This window comes from Mauremys mutica, chromosome 6, assembly GCF_020497125.1.
Source record: "Mauremys mutica isolate MM-2020 ecotype Southern chromosome 6, ASM2049712v1, whole genome shotgun sequence".
Taxonomy (NCBI): domain Eukaryota; kingdom Metazoa; phylum Chordata; order Testudines; family Geoemydidae; genus Mauremys; species Mauremys mutica.
Genome location: NC_059077.1, coordinates 79,062,342 through 79,078,416, shown reverse-complemented (window position 1 = coordinate 79,078,416; position 16,075 = coordinate 79,062,342). Strand labels below are relative to the sequence as shown.

The 16,075-nt window shown below is 37.7% G+C and overlaps 1 protein-coding gene across 2 annotated transcripts in view; it reads right to left on the bottom strand.

The window, feature by feature from the left end:
* Nucleotides 1-4,493: 4,493 nt before the first annotated feature.
* The window catches only part of SPTLC1 (serine palmitoyltransferase long chain base subunit 1), a 51,010-nt gene continuing 39,428 nt past the window's right edge, over nucleotides 4,494-16,075 (bottom strand). For both annotated transcript variants that reach the window (XM_045021501.1, XM_045021502.1), the window contains exons 12-15: nucleotides 15,355-15,409; nucleotides 9,876-9,993; nucleotides 7,924-7,997; nucleotides 4,494-6,205 (exon numbers count right to left, since the gene is read on the bottom strand). In XM_045021501.1, the coding sequence (XP_044877436.1) occupies nucleotides 6,112-6,205; nucleotides 7,924-7,997; nucleotides 9,876-9,993; nucleotides 15,355-15,409 (341 nt within the window). In that variant the 3' untranslated portion in view covers nucleotides 4,494-6,111. The remainder of the gene's footprint in view (nucleotides 6,206-7,923; nucleotides 7,998-9,875; nucleotides 9,994-15,354; nucleotides 15,410-16,075) is intronic.

Here is a 16,075-nt window from a genome sequence, read left to right as displayed (position 1 = left end):
GTTGGATGGTGGATCATGAGTACAAGAAGATGGGGAGATGTGATCACAGCTGGCAAGAAAGTTGGGTGCAGGCCCATGCTACATTTTCAAAGGGCCCCTCAAATGGTTGTTTTGTTACTGAGTATCTATGATTTCTATTATGCATATTTTAGAATGATTCCAGCATAGAGGCCAGGAAACTAATGTTTGAACAATCTGGTTAGTATCAAGACAGGGTAGACCTATTTTTTATTAGCACAAAAACTGCCAGTGAACATATAACACAACAAGACATATTCCCCCAAATGTTTCCTTTTACTGGGACACTGAAACAGTTTAATGCTCAAATGCTTTGGGTTAACCCTAAATATTATCTTTTTTAAGGAGCTTTTACAGTTCATGTACATTACTTGTATCTTAGGATGCAAAATACTTTTGCAGTAGCAGCTTCATAGATCAGTGAATGCCAACACCCCACAACCTAGTTTAAAATAATTAAGTCCAGATGGAGTGACAGAAAGGAGACAGTACACCATTCTCTGCAGTGACCTGGATCATATTTCAAAAATGTAAAATCAAAGCTACTCAGCCATACCTTCACTTCTTTCTTAATATTTTCCTTATGTATTTCACCTCCCTTACAAAAATATTGATCTCTACCATAAACAGAAAAGGGAATTGCAGATTTCCTTAAAAAAAAAAGAAACTAAATACAATCACTTATTTTCAAATGTTCAAGTAAATAATCTTCTTTGGGTTTATAATCTTTGAGAAACTAATGGCGTTAGGTAGCATGGAATTATGAATTTTATAATGTAAATATAATTTTGCAAAAGGAAATTATCTGGTTGCCATCAAAAAACACCCAATCTATATTATTGATCACTAGCTGCTTTAAGAGGACAACTTCAATAACTTATTATTGAATTAAGATGTGTTTTTCCCTAGAAATCACATGCTAAATTTTACTAAAAGTGTTAATGCAAGTTATTCTTGATCAGCTACGTTTAACCTATTTTTATGGCGCATCAACCTGCTATCCCTATCGAGGTGAAACCCTCATGGCTAGAACCTTAGCTGCTGTAAAAAAAAAAATCAACATATCTTCAAGAATCTGGACCTTTAGCTGCAAAAGAAGCATTGAAATTTAGGATGAGGCTCACATGGATTTCATCTTAATCCCACCTGAACTTGATTAATGCTTTTCCATGTACTTTAATGGGAACAGGACTGGGTCCTATGTATGTTACTTGAAGAAATATGCCTTATGATGAAATACATGAACAAACTGATTTCATGCAAATATAACAACAAAACACCTTTGCCCATAAAATTGTCTGTATATGGTTCATGCAAGCCTAAAGTACTGAAATGTAAAGTGTCCCAACTAAATCTTGCAATCTGTTAACTTCCTAGTGTCAAAAGCTTAAACAGACTGCCCAACCATCATTATCACCATCCCCTTGCCCTGGCCTATATAAAGAAACCAGGCTAGATTCAAAAGAGGGACTTAAGAAGCCTGTTGCCTAATGGAATTCATAAGCCAAGTCGGGGGCCTAAAGCATAGTATGGGGAGAGTTAGGCACCTAAAAAGGGATTCATAGAAGCCAGCTCACTGACTAGGGAGCTGCCTAACCTACCCAATAGGAAATGCCAAGAAGAGAGATGGGTCTCACGATTAGTCATTGTTCTAAAAGATCTGCTCTAGGAATTATTTTTTGGGAAGTTCTATGGCCTGTACTATACAGGAGGTCAGACTAGAGGACAATGGTTCCTTCTGGCCTTAAAAATCTATGAGTCAAAGGGAATTAGGCACCTAATTCTGGCCTAGAGGGAGCTGCCTCCCTCCCTTCAGGATTCACAACTACCCTGAAGTTAGGACTGACCTGGCTTAGGCACCTTTTTCATAGCCGGAGGTGCACCGTCCCTCACACCCAAGAGCCCTGTGGTTAGAGCACTCAGACAGAATGTGGGATACACAGGTTCAAATCTCCACTCTTCCTGATCCAGAGCAGGCACTTGAATCCAGGTCTCCCACATCCTGTGGGAGTCCCTTAACTACTGGGCTTTTGGGTGTGGGGAGGCACTGGTGGTAGGAGCAGCACCACCATCTCTGCTTGTGACAAAAAAACCCTAACCCAGTGAACATTTAAGTGTTACGTACAAAGTGGAACAGCTTCAACAGGGGAGAGTCCCACACTAGAATGCCCTCCATTAGGCCAATGGTCAGGGTTCATCGCAAAGGAAAAAATGGGTAATTGAATGGACATGAGCAACACACCTCAAAGAACAACAGTGACGAAAGGTAGGTAACCATTTTTTCTTCTTTGAGTGCTTACTCATGTCAGTTCCATTCTAGGTGTCTCACAAGTAGTATCCATGGAGGTGGGCTGGGAATTCACAGTCGTGTGGCTTGCAACACTGCTCTACTGAAGCCACCATCATCATGGGCCTGCTGGGTAAATGCGTAATGAGACGTAAACATGCTGATGGATGACCAGGTAGCAGCCCTGCAGATATCTTGAATCGGCACTTGGGCCAGGAAGGCCGACGAGGGTTACACCTTAGTCGAGTGGGTGATTACATTTGCTGGTGGAGGCACTTTTGCCAGATCATAGCAGAAACGGATGCAGGTAGTGATTCTCTAGGCGGACATTGGAAGACCTTTCATCCTGTCTGCCACAGTGACGAACAACTGCATCAACTTATGGAACGGCTTATTCTTTTCGATGTAAAAGGCTAGTGCTCTCCTGATGTCCAGAGAGTGTAGTAGAAGGGCCTTTTATTCTGGTCCTCTGCCAGAGAGATTTGGGAGGTAGGATGTTCATATGATTGAGACATAGTCTCAAGAAAGCTGGGGTCTGTGTGAGCCTGGGGTCTGTGCCTCAGCTCCCATCTTGAAAGTGGGGATAATTCCAGGCCTATTCAGATTGTCATCTCTTCATAGTCTTTTACTGTTTGTCCAGTGCCTAGCACAATGGGGTCTTTAGCAGTTAGGGATCCTTGGAGTGCTACTGTAATACAAATACTTAAGCCATCCCTTCACATTTGTGTGAAGGCCTCTATATGCAGTCAACTTCAGGTTACTACTCTTGTTGCTAGCAGCAAATAGTGTCAGTCATGAAGGTGTGCTAAACCATACAGTGTACTAAAACGCTTCTTATAAAATGGATTGCCCTTGTAAAACGCAATACAGTGGGATTCACCCTCTTTTGGGCCAATGGTTTTCTTTGAAAGGGTTGCATTAGAAGATGTTGATCTAGCTACAAGATGTGCAGAAACAGATTCTCCCGTATCTGACTGCACAACAGAAGGTAAAGCACATGCACTGAGTTAAGAGGGAGCAGATATGGGATAGTGAAGTTGCAAGCTTGTTTCCCAGTGGCTGGACACTTCTGATATATAATGGAAGCATGTATCCTGAATGATGTGGTGAAACCTTAGAGAAAGCTCACTTGTGGGAGGAAATTCTTGTGATGTTAGGCTACGTCTACAATATGAGCTAAGGGAGTCATTCCCAGGCTTGTGTACACATGTTAACGCTAGCTCAAGTCTAAATAACAATGTAGCCATGGCAGCATAGGTAGCAGCAGCATTGTTTAGGCACATCATGTACAAGCCTGCCTGAAACTGGTGGGTACCAATTTAGGACAGCTAAGCCATGCCTTTGCTGACACCACCTGTGCTACCATGGCTACGTTGGTATTTATACTTGTGCTAGCTCAAAGAGAACTAGTGTATGTATACACAAGCAAGGGAATCACACAGTCCGAGGTCTCAGTGTAGGCACAGCGATCAGCTGAAGCCCAAATGTAATTAATGCACACACAAACTGCTCCTATGACCACACCAAAAGGCATGTGAATTGCATAAGCAGAAATTCTCTAACCAGTTAACCCCGGCTTATTTGCCAGTCTTCCCCATTCAAAGTGGTTTATTTGGCAGTTGAAAAAATAAGATGCAGGACCCGAGTATCACAAAGGTTTAGGAGTCTAACAATGTAGAGTAATTGACCAAGAGCATTTTTGGATTAAGTTTTTTTTTGAGGTTTTTAGCACAGTGTTTTCACCCTGTGCAAGTTTATTGTTGGGAGCACACAGGCACTGTTCTTAGAACATGCTCCATTCACATCCTTAAAAAATATCTGTGAGGTACCTTTCCATGTTATACTGACATAGAAAGGAGATGTCTTCACAGTTTCCTGTAGCCCAAAGCCTGTAGTCAAAAAGGAGGAGAATCTGTCCTTGTTCTGAATCAGGATTTTGGCAATACCTGCTGATAAAATACACAGTCAACACTTGCAGAAGTAGGGCTCTGAATGACTATAAAATATTCCAAGCAGAACACAAACACTATACGACTTTGGTGGTGTATCTGAATGCAAATATCTTGATATACTTGGAAAGGCAGCACACAGACAACCTCACTATGTACTGAAAAAAATGACTAAAAAGTGTCTTATGTACGACATTCCACACAAAAATTTTGTAGTAATTTAACTGTGACGCATGACGTTTTGAATCAAATATGTTTAACTTTATTTAAACAAGGTTCTTTCCCAAATATAGCACTGTAGTCTTTGTAGCAGCAACCAAAAAGTACATTATAAAACAACCCAGAATACGGAATAGGCAGAATACAAAAAGTGTTTTCAAACACAATTAGACTTTCTAAAAAGTCCTGGAGTACACAGTAATGGTTCATATGTTATAAAAGTTACCATAAATTATGTCACCTTCCCTCAGTTGTTGTTTTCCAAGTGATTGGTGTTATGTTTGTACCCTCATCTGTGTTTACTGCAAACCTGCACATAACTTTAAGGTGGAAATTTTCAAAAGCTCCTAGGGGAATTTAAGTACATAAGTTCAGTTGTGTCTCAATGGGACTTGTACAACTAAAATCCTTTAAGCATTCCTGAAAATCAAAGTCTAAATTATAGTTATTGATAAGTAAACCAATAGCGTAATTTAGAGATCATGCTTCAGAACTTTCACGTTGTTATTTTTGGTATACAATGGGGGAGAGGAGGTCAACATTTTGGTTAGTTTTTTTCCCCCCTGCCATTTAAAATCTCTCCTAGATCTCTTCAAATTAGTAGTGTTTAGCCCAATGGTGGGAAACCTGCAGCCCATCAGGGTAATCCACTGGTGGGCCACAAGACAGTTTATTTACATAGCACATCCCTGAGGTCCGTGCTGCTTCCTGCATCTCCCATTGGCCAGGAACAGCGGCCACGGGGAGGTGCAGGCGGCTGTGCCTGTGGACAGTCAGTGTAAACAAACTGTCTTGCGGGCCGCCAGAGGATTACCCTGACAAGCCACAGGTTGCCCCCACTGCTTTAGCTCCCTGGCTGCATACAGTGTATGAAAGGTAGCAAATTCTAAAACTAGATGTGAATTAATCGTTAGAAAAACCTCATCCATAACAGTCAAACCAACATATACTTACAGATCAAATGTATTAATCAAACTGTATTTGAGGTGAATCTCTCTTTTTGGAAAATGGACTATTAAGGGACAATGATGAATTGGTTTCAAGGAATGGTTAACCAAAGAAAGTTTTAGTATATAAATATAGGATGCACTTAATTATTTTAATAATTAAGTACTTAGTATAGTTCAAAACCAAGAATTCCTTAATACATTAACTATTTAGCTTTTAAATATATTAGAAATATCTTGAAAGAGGTAATATTTTAAACAAAATTAAATTTACTTTATCAAGATTATATTAAAAAGTTCCTACATTCTCATAAGGCTCAGCAATCTTTTCAGAGAAATGGAGTGTTCAGATTTTCAGGGGATTGAGGAAAGTGTAAGGCTTGTACGAAAGAGGGGGGAAAAAGCAATATAAAATATTGCTGTACAATGATATTCAATTTAAAACAGTACTATAAAGTAGAGTTTGTACTCTTTACATATGGCATATGTCATTTAGTAATTCTGAAATTCATCATTCTTCCCCTCACCAGATCTACATGATTCTGGAATGACCCTATTAATTATCAAGGTTTCAATTCCATCAATGGTTGAGCCATGAACAGCTGGAACCTTTGGAGTGGATGCCAATACAGCATACAGTGAAAAACATATTTTTTCATAATGTCAGGGTACAAATATCCAAATCAACAGTTTAATTCAGTACAGACTGTGCAGCTTCCCTGATAATCGATGCAGCTTTATCCAATTCTTCTTCTGTTTGTTCCACTGTCACCACTACTCGAATACTGAAAAAAGAAAACCAGAAGGATTTGGCTTTTGTAATGGCAATGGCACTTATTCCTTGCTTTGTTTCTCCTGTACCAGTTTTAATTTAGATCCGAATTGTTGGGTGGAAAACTTGGTTCACACCAATTTAACAAGCTTTAATGTCAGAATTTTAGAATATACAACCACCTTAATTAAAACACAGTATACATGCGTAAATAAAACAAAGACGAAAAGGGCAGTGATCAGTTACCTGATCATGGGGTGCAAGAAGGCTGTTTCTTTCATTACCAAATCCAGACTGGTTTGAGTGTGTGAGTGGGTGTGTCTCTTGCGTTGCTTTGATTTTTTTTTTTTTAACGCTTATATAACCCGTACATTTGTGCATGCTCATACCTAACCACTTATTTCCCTCGTCATAGCGGATATATTTCATATTATGTACATACTACATTCTTATATAAAAACACCGTTCTAATTGTTCCTTCATATCAATTACATGCAGATCACGCATAGCAACAGTGTCATTTTGCCCATTCACCCTATTCATATGTTTGCTATTTTTCTTCAATTTATCTGCTTTGCTGTCTGGAGTACTTGTTCCTGTTGTTTGGGGTCTAAGGTACTTTGTTCTTCTTAAAACAACCTGTTTAACTTTTAGAAAGCATCTGTTTTTCTTAACTTTTAGTTAAGACACAATCTGACAGTTTAGAACATTTGGTCTAACAAACAAGATTATGTTGAACTGAGCAACTAAATTTTCCATTCTTAATAAATGTTACATAGATTATTAAAGCTTCTAAGGGTTTGGTTCATTTAATGATAAGTCCTTAACTTAGCAGGCCGCTCATCTTAATAATCAATAGACTAAGGCCTAGCCTTAACTATTACTCTATTTACGTAACTAATATAGGGTAACCAGATGTCCCGATTTTATAGGAACAGTCCCAATATTCAGGGCTTTTTCTTATATTAGGCGCCTATTACCCCCCACCTCTTGTCCCGATTTTTCACACTTGCTATCTGGTCTCTCCCTAAACTAATATGACCCTCACTCAATATTTTGATTCTCCAGCAGAGTAAAGGAATGGCTCCCTCACTCAAAGGCAATGTTTGGGCCATGAACTCAGGTACAATGACAAGTAAGGTATATTACAAGATAGAGACCTTGTGAAGCAACGGCTCTCTAGCAAAGCAAATAGGCATACTATCTCTTTCCAGTTAGGCACCGAGCATGTCACTTGCCTAACACACACACTCTTATTCCCACATTTAGATGTATTTTCAAGTTGAATGGGCCTCTTATGAAAACCTAGACTCACAGACTTTAAGGTCAGAAGGGACCATTCTGATCATCTAGTCTGACCTCCTGCATGCAGGCCACAGAATCTCACCCATCCACTTCTATAACAAACCCCTAACCTATGTCTGAGTTATTGAAGTCCTCAAATTGTGGTTTGAAGACCTCAAACCTGCGTGGTAAGCAGCCAAGGCAGTAGTGAAAACAATACAACGCTGCTATTGAAGATTCAGTTTACTTTGATACATTATCTTGTAAATAACCATTATAACATGCCATAATACCCATTTAAAGTTTATGGTAAGCAGCTATTTCACATTCCTCACCTGGCAAACTATTAAAAGGCCTAAAGGAGGCAGCTTTGTTTTTATAAAAGTCAGGTGGTTTTCCTCATGCAAGAGGGATAAAAGAAACAGAGGTTTCTGAATTTCCACTCACCTCGGCGGCAGAAGACATTTCTCTTCCTTCTCCAGATAGCGGGCCTGAGTTAATGCAATACTTCTATTCATACACTGCAGACATATAAATAAGCAGTTATGCAACAGGTAACTTCGATACCACATTACCATTACATTCTATGAACAGTGGCTATTTAATGTCTGGAAGACAAACATGACAGAATCTCAAACAGCACAGTCGGAGAAGAAAGAGAAGTATACATCAAAATCAACACCAAGTCCAGTATCAGAAGAGAATTATTAGCATTTCCCTAATTTGCTGTCATTAAGAAACATTTCTGCACACAATGCATCCTTTAAAAGTTTAAAATTTTAGACACTTATTTGAGGCTTTTTAAAATATTAGTGGCTGTGTTATACTAGAAGAATAGAGATAAGGGGGTAGGTTTGACATTTCCTTCTACAGCTTATGACCAACTTTTGGGAGTGGTGAAGTTGGTTTTTAGAGGAGGAGGCCTGAAATGGAGTATGACGACTGCTCTCGTAGGTATTTCATAAGTCAGTAGGAGTTCTTACATATAACAAAACAGGGAAGATTAAGGATAAGCTTCTTTAATTTCACATTTGTTTATGTTCAGCTCAAAAATGTTACTTGAAATAGGATTACATTGCCTATTTACTGAATAGTGATATTTAAAATAAAAAGGACTAACGGCATCCAATTATGTCTGTTGAGTATCTCTGCTTTGCTTCTATGGACCAACATTTCTCTCTATCCTAGGATGCTTCATAAATTGTTGACCTTGGTTAATATATGCTGACTACACGTCAGTTTCTAGTAACCCTGTCTGTAGAAGCCATTGCTGCTGGAAGTCAATACAACTATTCTGGCTAGATTTAAGAGAGGACTGATTAACTGTATGACTTAACATTTGTAGCTATGCTGGCAGAGAATAAGGTAACTGCAGTCTTTAGGGAACAAAAAGTTATTGTAGGTTATATATACACCATGAGCATGATCTCATTCTTTAAGATCTTATAGACTCCCATGGAAAAAAGGAGAGAGAGATCCTCAGCATAATGGCTCTACATTATTCAACTTGTACTAAAACCACCAAGGCAGGCAGTTACGGGGCACATATAGAAAACTGTTTAATATGAACAGTGACATTTAAAAGAGTTCTTAAAACACAAGAGCACCTCTTTCAAAGAGTTACATTCTTCAAATTTGGATGAGTTAGATGAGCTCAAGCACAAAACAAGTACTATCATCCTCCCCTCCCCCAAAATGCACAAGACGCATCGCTCATCTATAACATACTTACACACTTCTCAAATTGGGTGTCTTGAGAAGTAGTGTATACTGATGATAGAAAGTGTTTTAAGTGCTAAATATTATAACAGTCTGCCAAATAATATGTCCATAGACTCAAATGTAAAATTCCATCCTGTAAAAACAAACACTTTATATAACCTGAATTTCTGTAAGTCTCAGAAAAGTCCTCTCTAATCTGTTCATACACATCCATTCTCTTAAGTTAAAGAGAAACTTGTGCTTTAATGTGTCTATGACATGGATTAATGTTGTCCAGTACCAAGGTCAAATATTTTATTGATGATCAAAATCACAGGGGGATGGGAAGGGAGACTGCCACTGTGGGGTGGATGATAAAGGAGACTTTTGCAGCTGGGGAAGTGAGTTTTTGAGTGGATGCTTCCTTTCCCCTCAGGCTATCTTCCTCACCCTACTCCTGTGATTGGTTTTTTTTTTTAAACACCATTTCCTCTACATTACCATCTCACTTACATTTCAAAAAGCGAACACAGGTCTCTGTTATTTTCCCTATTCAATTGCTATTTTCCAAAGGGGGTCTGGAACACTCCAGGTCATATAGTAATTCAACCAACTAGCATGCCAGGGCTTTGCACAACATTTTTGCTTTTCTAATAATTAAAGAGTAGATATGCTTTAATTGCAAAAGGCACACTTACATAATCTACAATTCTCTTGAGTAACTTCATATCATTCTCTCGAGATCCACTGGTCTCTTCCAACTGAAGGTGTAATGCTGGAGAAAATAAGTCTCCCACAACTATTAGACCAGGGATTCTGAAAGAAATCAAATAGTTTCAGTGTACATCTCATCAGAATACAGAAGCAAAGTGTATAAACAGAGAGTGAAAAGATGCTATTTAAAGGCTTTATCATTTTTTGGTGGTATTTCAGGAAAACTTTCTAAATTGTTTTACATTGGGAGTATTTGTTACAAAACAAATTTGGACGCAAACAAAGCTTTACACCTTTGAACTTCTGTATACCCGCAACCACAATACAAAATTTAAACTATATAGCCATGAATTACTCATGAGAGCATCTAATTATTGACCAAATCAAACAACCCACTCCACATGGTTTCTTTCACAAAGAATGCTTACTCCTGGTGAATCTGGGCAAGATAGATTATTTATTTTAATTCAGTTTTATTGCTTTATACAATTCCTATACTGTATATTCTTCATTTGCATTCCTCTAATTTCCCCCCTCTAATTTTAACTTTAATAGCTTGTCCTGCTCAAACAGAAAATTTACAAAACATATGGGGAATCAGTTGTCTGCCATAGCCAATGTTAATTTTTAAATAAGATTTCATATCAGTTGAATGCCCTTCCTTTAGAGCTCCTTAAGGTTTGTAATACACAACCCTAACATAATTCATTCTTTGATTTTCAAGACTCTGATCCTTTCAAGTCTTTAGCCTGCCCCTCCCCCCAAAAAAATCCACTTGAGGCAAGATGTTTAAGTGCAATGTGTTTTACTAATAAAAAAGAAGACACCTAGACACCCAAATCATAATTTAGAATCAATAGGGGGAGGGGGAAAGAATCACCTTCTCTCATGCAGAGGTGTAAATTCCCTATCAAGAAAGGTAATCAATATTGAGATAGGATGAAAAAAGCCAATCCTTCGCTCCTAAATATTAACAGCATATCACATACATGCACTATTCTGCTACTGTCAACCTTAACTTAGATTTCCTGACTTTGGTCAATTTGTATTATACATTTACAACATATCGTGTGTAAAGTATTTTTTATCCCCATATCAGTTTCCTATTAAAAAAAGGAAGCAAAAAGTTAGGGTCTCTTCAGAAAACACAAGTTGTCAAATCCATGGGAAGAACAGAGTGCCACAGAGATAATGAATAATGGAAAGGGATGTTTTAAGGTCTGAAATATGCCTTGTATTTCCACAAAGCTCTACTGATTTAGAGCTCAGTTCTGAAAGGGAACTTAAACTGGCCTTCAATCTTTGCAACAACAAAACTGCACTCACAATTGGTGTGATGTAGATTCAAAATCTGAGGTTGCTTCTAAAAAGAGAGTCATGCAGTTAAAGAGCAAATGTTTAAATATTGGTAAATATCTTTAGAAATCATGGGGAAGACAGTATGTGGCAACATATGGAACCATGAGAAGCAGTCTGAGGCCATTCTGCAATGTAGAATCACAAATGGAATATATAGCATGACATACGTCAGTCATTAAGTATGTTCCATGATAGTGACCTGACGTTATAGAAGCACAATTCTAGAAATTAACAGGTAGTCACTGTAGTCAGACATGTTACCATACAGCTTAAATTAATAGATTAAAAGGTTTCCTTGCCGCAAATTAGTTTTAAGACAACATATAGATCTGTTAGAACTTAATGAACAATACTTGCTAACAATGAGATTTTCTTTTTAAAGGATCTGCATCAATATATTAATGATATCAGTAGCTAATTACATAATATGAAGTCATTTTAATTTACATTAGGTAAAGCATTCATGAACAGCCTCAAAAAGAAAGGAGGGGAGGGCAGGAGAGGATGGGTAAGAGTTCATGTATTTTAATCCAGGAAATAGCCTTTGTATCACTGCCAAATCAAACTTTGAATCTCACTGACTTTGTCCAGACAACAATGCTCTGTATTAACTATACACACTTCAATTTGGGCTTTGCAAAGCAGCCTCTAAGTCATGTCTAATTTGAAGTTCTGTCGGTTACAACTCTAGTTAAATAAACCCTAATCTGACTCAAGCAGCTGTCTAACCAAGGATAAACAATAAGAAATGCAAAAGAGCCAGTTCAGCACAGCTTTGTCAGAGAAAGGGACACTCAGTGTGTGAAAGAAACAAAGGTTGGCTGTGCTTTTCTTGCAAGCTTTGGTGAAATAACATTTGCGACTGCACAGCATGCACAGAGTAGTAACATCCCCCCCTCCCATCTTAACTCTTCCAGTGAAGCAGCTAAATTATGGAACCTTGCATAAAAGTGTTTTCCACCTCTAATCACTGCCATTTATCCATTTTTTAAATAGGATAAAAATTCATACTATTTAAAGACAATATAGCATAGGAATCTCATCCAATGTCTTGTCTGTTACCTCAAGAAAAGGCAAAAGGAACTTTGGAGCAGAGAGTGATGGAATAACTTTACTATCGGGTTTAGGAAGAATTACATCCTCCTAATGGTTGCTTTGTGCCCCGAAGCATGAGGCCTTATATATACTTACCGCCTTATTTTATCATATATAAGGTAAATGTGGATTTTCTCATTATCCTTATGAAAATCTACACCTATTCTGAATTCTATTAAGCTCTTGGTATCAGTGGTATCTTGTGACACTCAATTTCAAAGTGCCTACTTGTGCACTGTGTAAAAAAGGATTTTTTGCTGGTTTTAAATTTGCTACCTTTCAATTGCTTGTTTTTGTGTTATGAAAAGGAGGGGGGAAAAAAATCACACACTCCTTTTACCTTTCATTATTTTAAACAGTTCTATTATACTTTTCATCTCTAAAAACTTATATCCATTCTTTTGAATCTTAGTTAAACTGTGCTTAATATGAGAGAGAGAGAGAGAAGTAAATACTGTATTCCAGATGAAGGCATACTACCGATTTATGTAATTGCAGAATACATTCTGCATTTTCTATATACTTTTTTTATACATTTTTTTGCACTATTGTGGCAGTCACTGCATGTTTTCTAAAGTGATTATTAATTTAAAATCCAGCAATATGCAAGAGTAGTTCAAATTATTCCTTCTAATGTGCTTTTATGTTTGTCAGGGAATTTTATCTACCATTGAGTTGCCCACAACTAGCACCAGTCTTTCAGTCTTCTCTAGTGCTGCCAAACTTAAATAATTGTGTCCTCTACAAGTTTTGCCATCAGACACTTGCTCAAGCACTTATCAAGAAGATAAGAATGTAAGAAAGGCCATACTGGGTCAGACCAATGGTCCATCTAGCCCAGTATCCTGTCTTCCATAAATGGCAGGTGCCAGATGCTTCAGATGGAATGAACAGAACAGGGCAATTTCAAGTGTCATCCAGTCCCAGCTTCTGGCAGTTAGGGACACCCAGATCATGGGACTGCGTCCCTGACCATCTTGGCTAATAGTCATTGATGGGCCTGTCCTTCATGAACTTATTAAATTCTTTTTTGAACCCACTTCTACTTTTGTCCATCACAACATCCCTTGGAAATGAGTTCCATAGCTTGACTGTGTGTTGTGTGAAGTACTTCCTTAAGTTTGTTTTAAACCTGCTGCCTATTAATATAATTGGGTGAGCCCTGGCTCTTGTGTTATCTGAAGGGGTAAATAACACTTCCCTATTCACTTTCTCTGCACAATTCATGTTTTTATAAACTATCATACTGTTCCCCCCGCCCCCAAGTCCTCCCCATCATCTCTCTTTTCTAAGCTGAAAAAGACTCTGTCTTTTTAAAACTTTTTTTCATATGGAGGCGGTTCCATTCCCCTAATAATTTTTGTTGCCATTCTCTGCACTTTTTCCAATTCTATTATATTTTTTTGAGATTGGGTGACCAGAATTGCATGCAGTATTCAAGGTGTGGGTGTACCATGGATTAATATAGTGCCACACACACACACTTTGAATACTGCTGGCATGTGTGTGTATATATATATGTACATAAACACACAAAAAAATGGTTCCAAACATTGTTAGCTTTTACGATAGTGATATTAAATACCAATCCTAGTACAGAATCTTGAGGCACTCCACTGTTATCCATTTGTTAATCCTACTCATTTTCAACTGTGCCCAGTTTCTAAACCATGACAATACTTCTCACCCTGTGCTTAATTTTCCATAACCTCCTCTTGTGACAATTCTGTCCAAAGCATTTTGCTAGTTAAAATAAATTGACATCCAGCTCTTAGACACTTCTTGTAGACACCAAGAGTTCTAATAAATGAGAGGTGCACAATTTCTCCTTACACGTGGTTTGTCCCTATTACTTTCATCTACATTTGTAAATATCTTTATAACCAATTTTCCTCAATACTGAAGTAAGGCTCCTGTCTGTATTTCTCAAGATTATTACTAACAGCTTTATAAAAGGTAAATTTAAAATCAGCTACTATACTGGAAACTTTGATGAGATTTTGTTACTGACAGTTTATCTGTGACATTCAAACTTCTAGTATGTTCAGAGTGAATTTGTTTGAGTCTGCTATTGTTCCTCTACCTACACTCAATTTCTTAAAGAAAAAGGTTATATGGACCCTATATTAATACCTAAAAATATACTACAGAATAGCACAGTCACATATCTGCTATGACCATTTAACCAGTTACAAGTTTCAATCATCATCAGTTATTTAGTGCCCCTCCCTTAAACTTAAATTCTCTTACAACTAATTGTATCAAGCAAGTAGACATTGAGACCAAACAAACATTGTTATTGGCACAGAATGCATAATTCAAGGAGACCAGACTGTTCTGGACTACTTACATCACCTTACAATGAAAGCCTTAAGCAAGAACTGACTTCATTTCTTTATCAGAACCACTAGAAAAAAAAACTTTGTAGATTACAAAACCAACCACTAAAAGGCCATCAGAAAGAATACAGATAAAGCAAATACTGTTGTGAAATAAAAAGAAGATTGTAATTGCTTGACCACTGCTAAAAATTAGTTGTCATTAAAACTGGGTTATAGATTACTGCAATAAATGACAGAATTTTAAGAAACTTTAATCTGATATAGAAACTGAATTGGAACTCTAGGAGCAGGTACATATTTATTCTGAAAATTAGTCAATTGACTATAAATACATAAAGTATTGAATCTAGAACACTTACTGTATTATCAAAAATCTGTTGCCAGAAAAATTATAATAAAACTCAATGTACAGATGCCCCTCAGGTTACGCAAGACCCGATTTATGCAAATTTGCACTTACAAAAAAAGTTCCATAAGCCAGAAATAGGATTCTCGAGTTGTGGAAATTTTTGCGTTACGTACGGGTATACGTTTCCGATTTACGCAAGGCTTTCCGGAACAAAACAGGGCGTCTGTAACTATAGAGGATATTATATTCATGATACTTTGTGATATGGATCTATAAAAATCTGAGCAAGTTGACAGTGATCAAGATCAAATAGTTTACCTTTGTAAAGCTTTGTGAATCCGTTTGCATTTCTCTCGTAAAATCTGAAAAATGTCTAGACAAAAGAAAAAAGAGCCTCAGTCTCTTGCTGTATATTTCTATAAATCCCAAATAAACTTTGAGCCTCTCTACCTCTTCTTACAATGATCCTTGTTCCTAAGGGAATACCATTCCCATCATGAAGTGACAAGTGTTCTCCCCTACCCCCACTGCTATTTCAGTGGAGTAGTTTCTGTCTAGAACTCTTTTTTGTGTGAGCCAATTAAAGGACAACAAATGGAGAATCAAGAAACTATTGGCTGAAGGAATATAATTGGAAAGTAAGATGGGCTTCAACCTTTGATAACTACGTTCTCCTTTTTTCCTTAACTTACCTTTCCTTGAAAATTACCAAATATGTTCTGGTCAAAATAAGAGGAGGGAAATCAGTAGGACATTTGTTTATAGTGAACAACAACAGTTTTTAATGAAGTGTTCAGTGTCTCCCTTCTCTGTCTCTTTCCATTTCCACGTCTCCTTTTCACTGTGTGTGAAAAAAAGGGAGGGAGGTAGGAAGAGATGTATGGTAGGAAGAGAGAGTGCGAGGGAAAGTTAAAGGGCGAATGAGTGAAAAGGAGATAATGTAAGAAGTAGAAAGGGAGAGAATGAACGAATGAAAGGGAAAAGTAAATGAGGAAGCGCTAGGCCAAGAGGGTGAGGGATGGAAGTGGGGGAAATTATG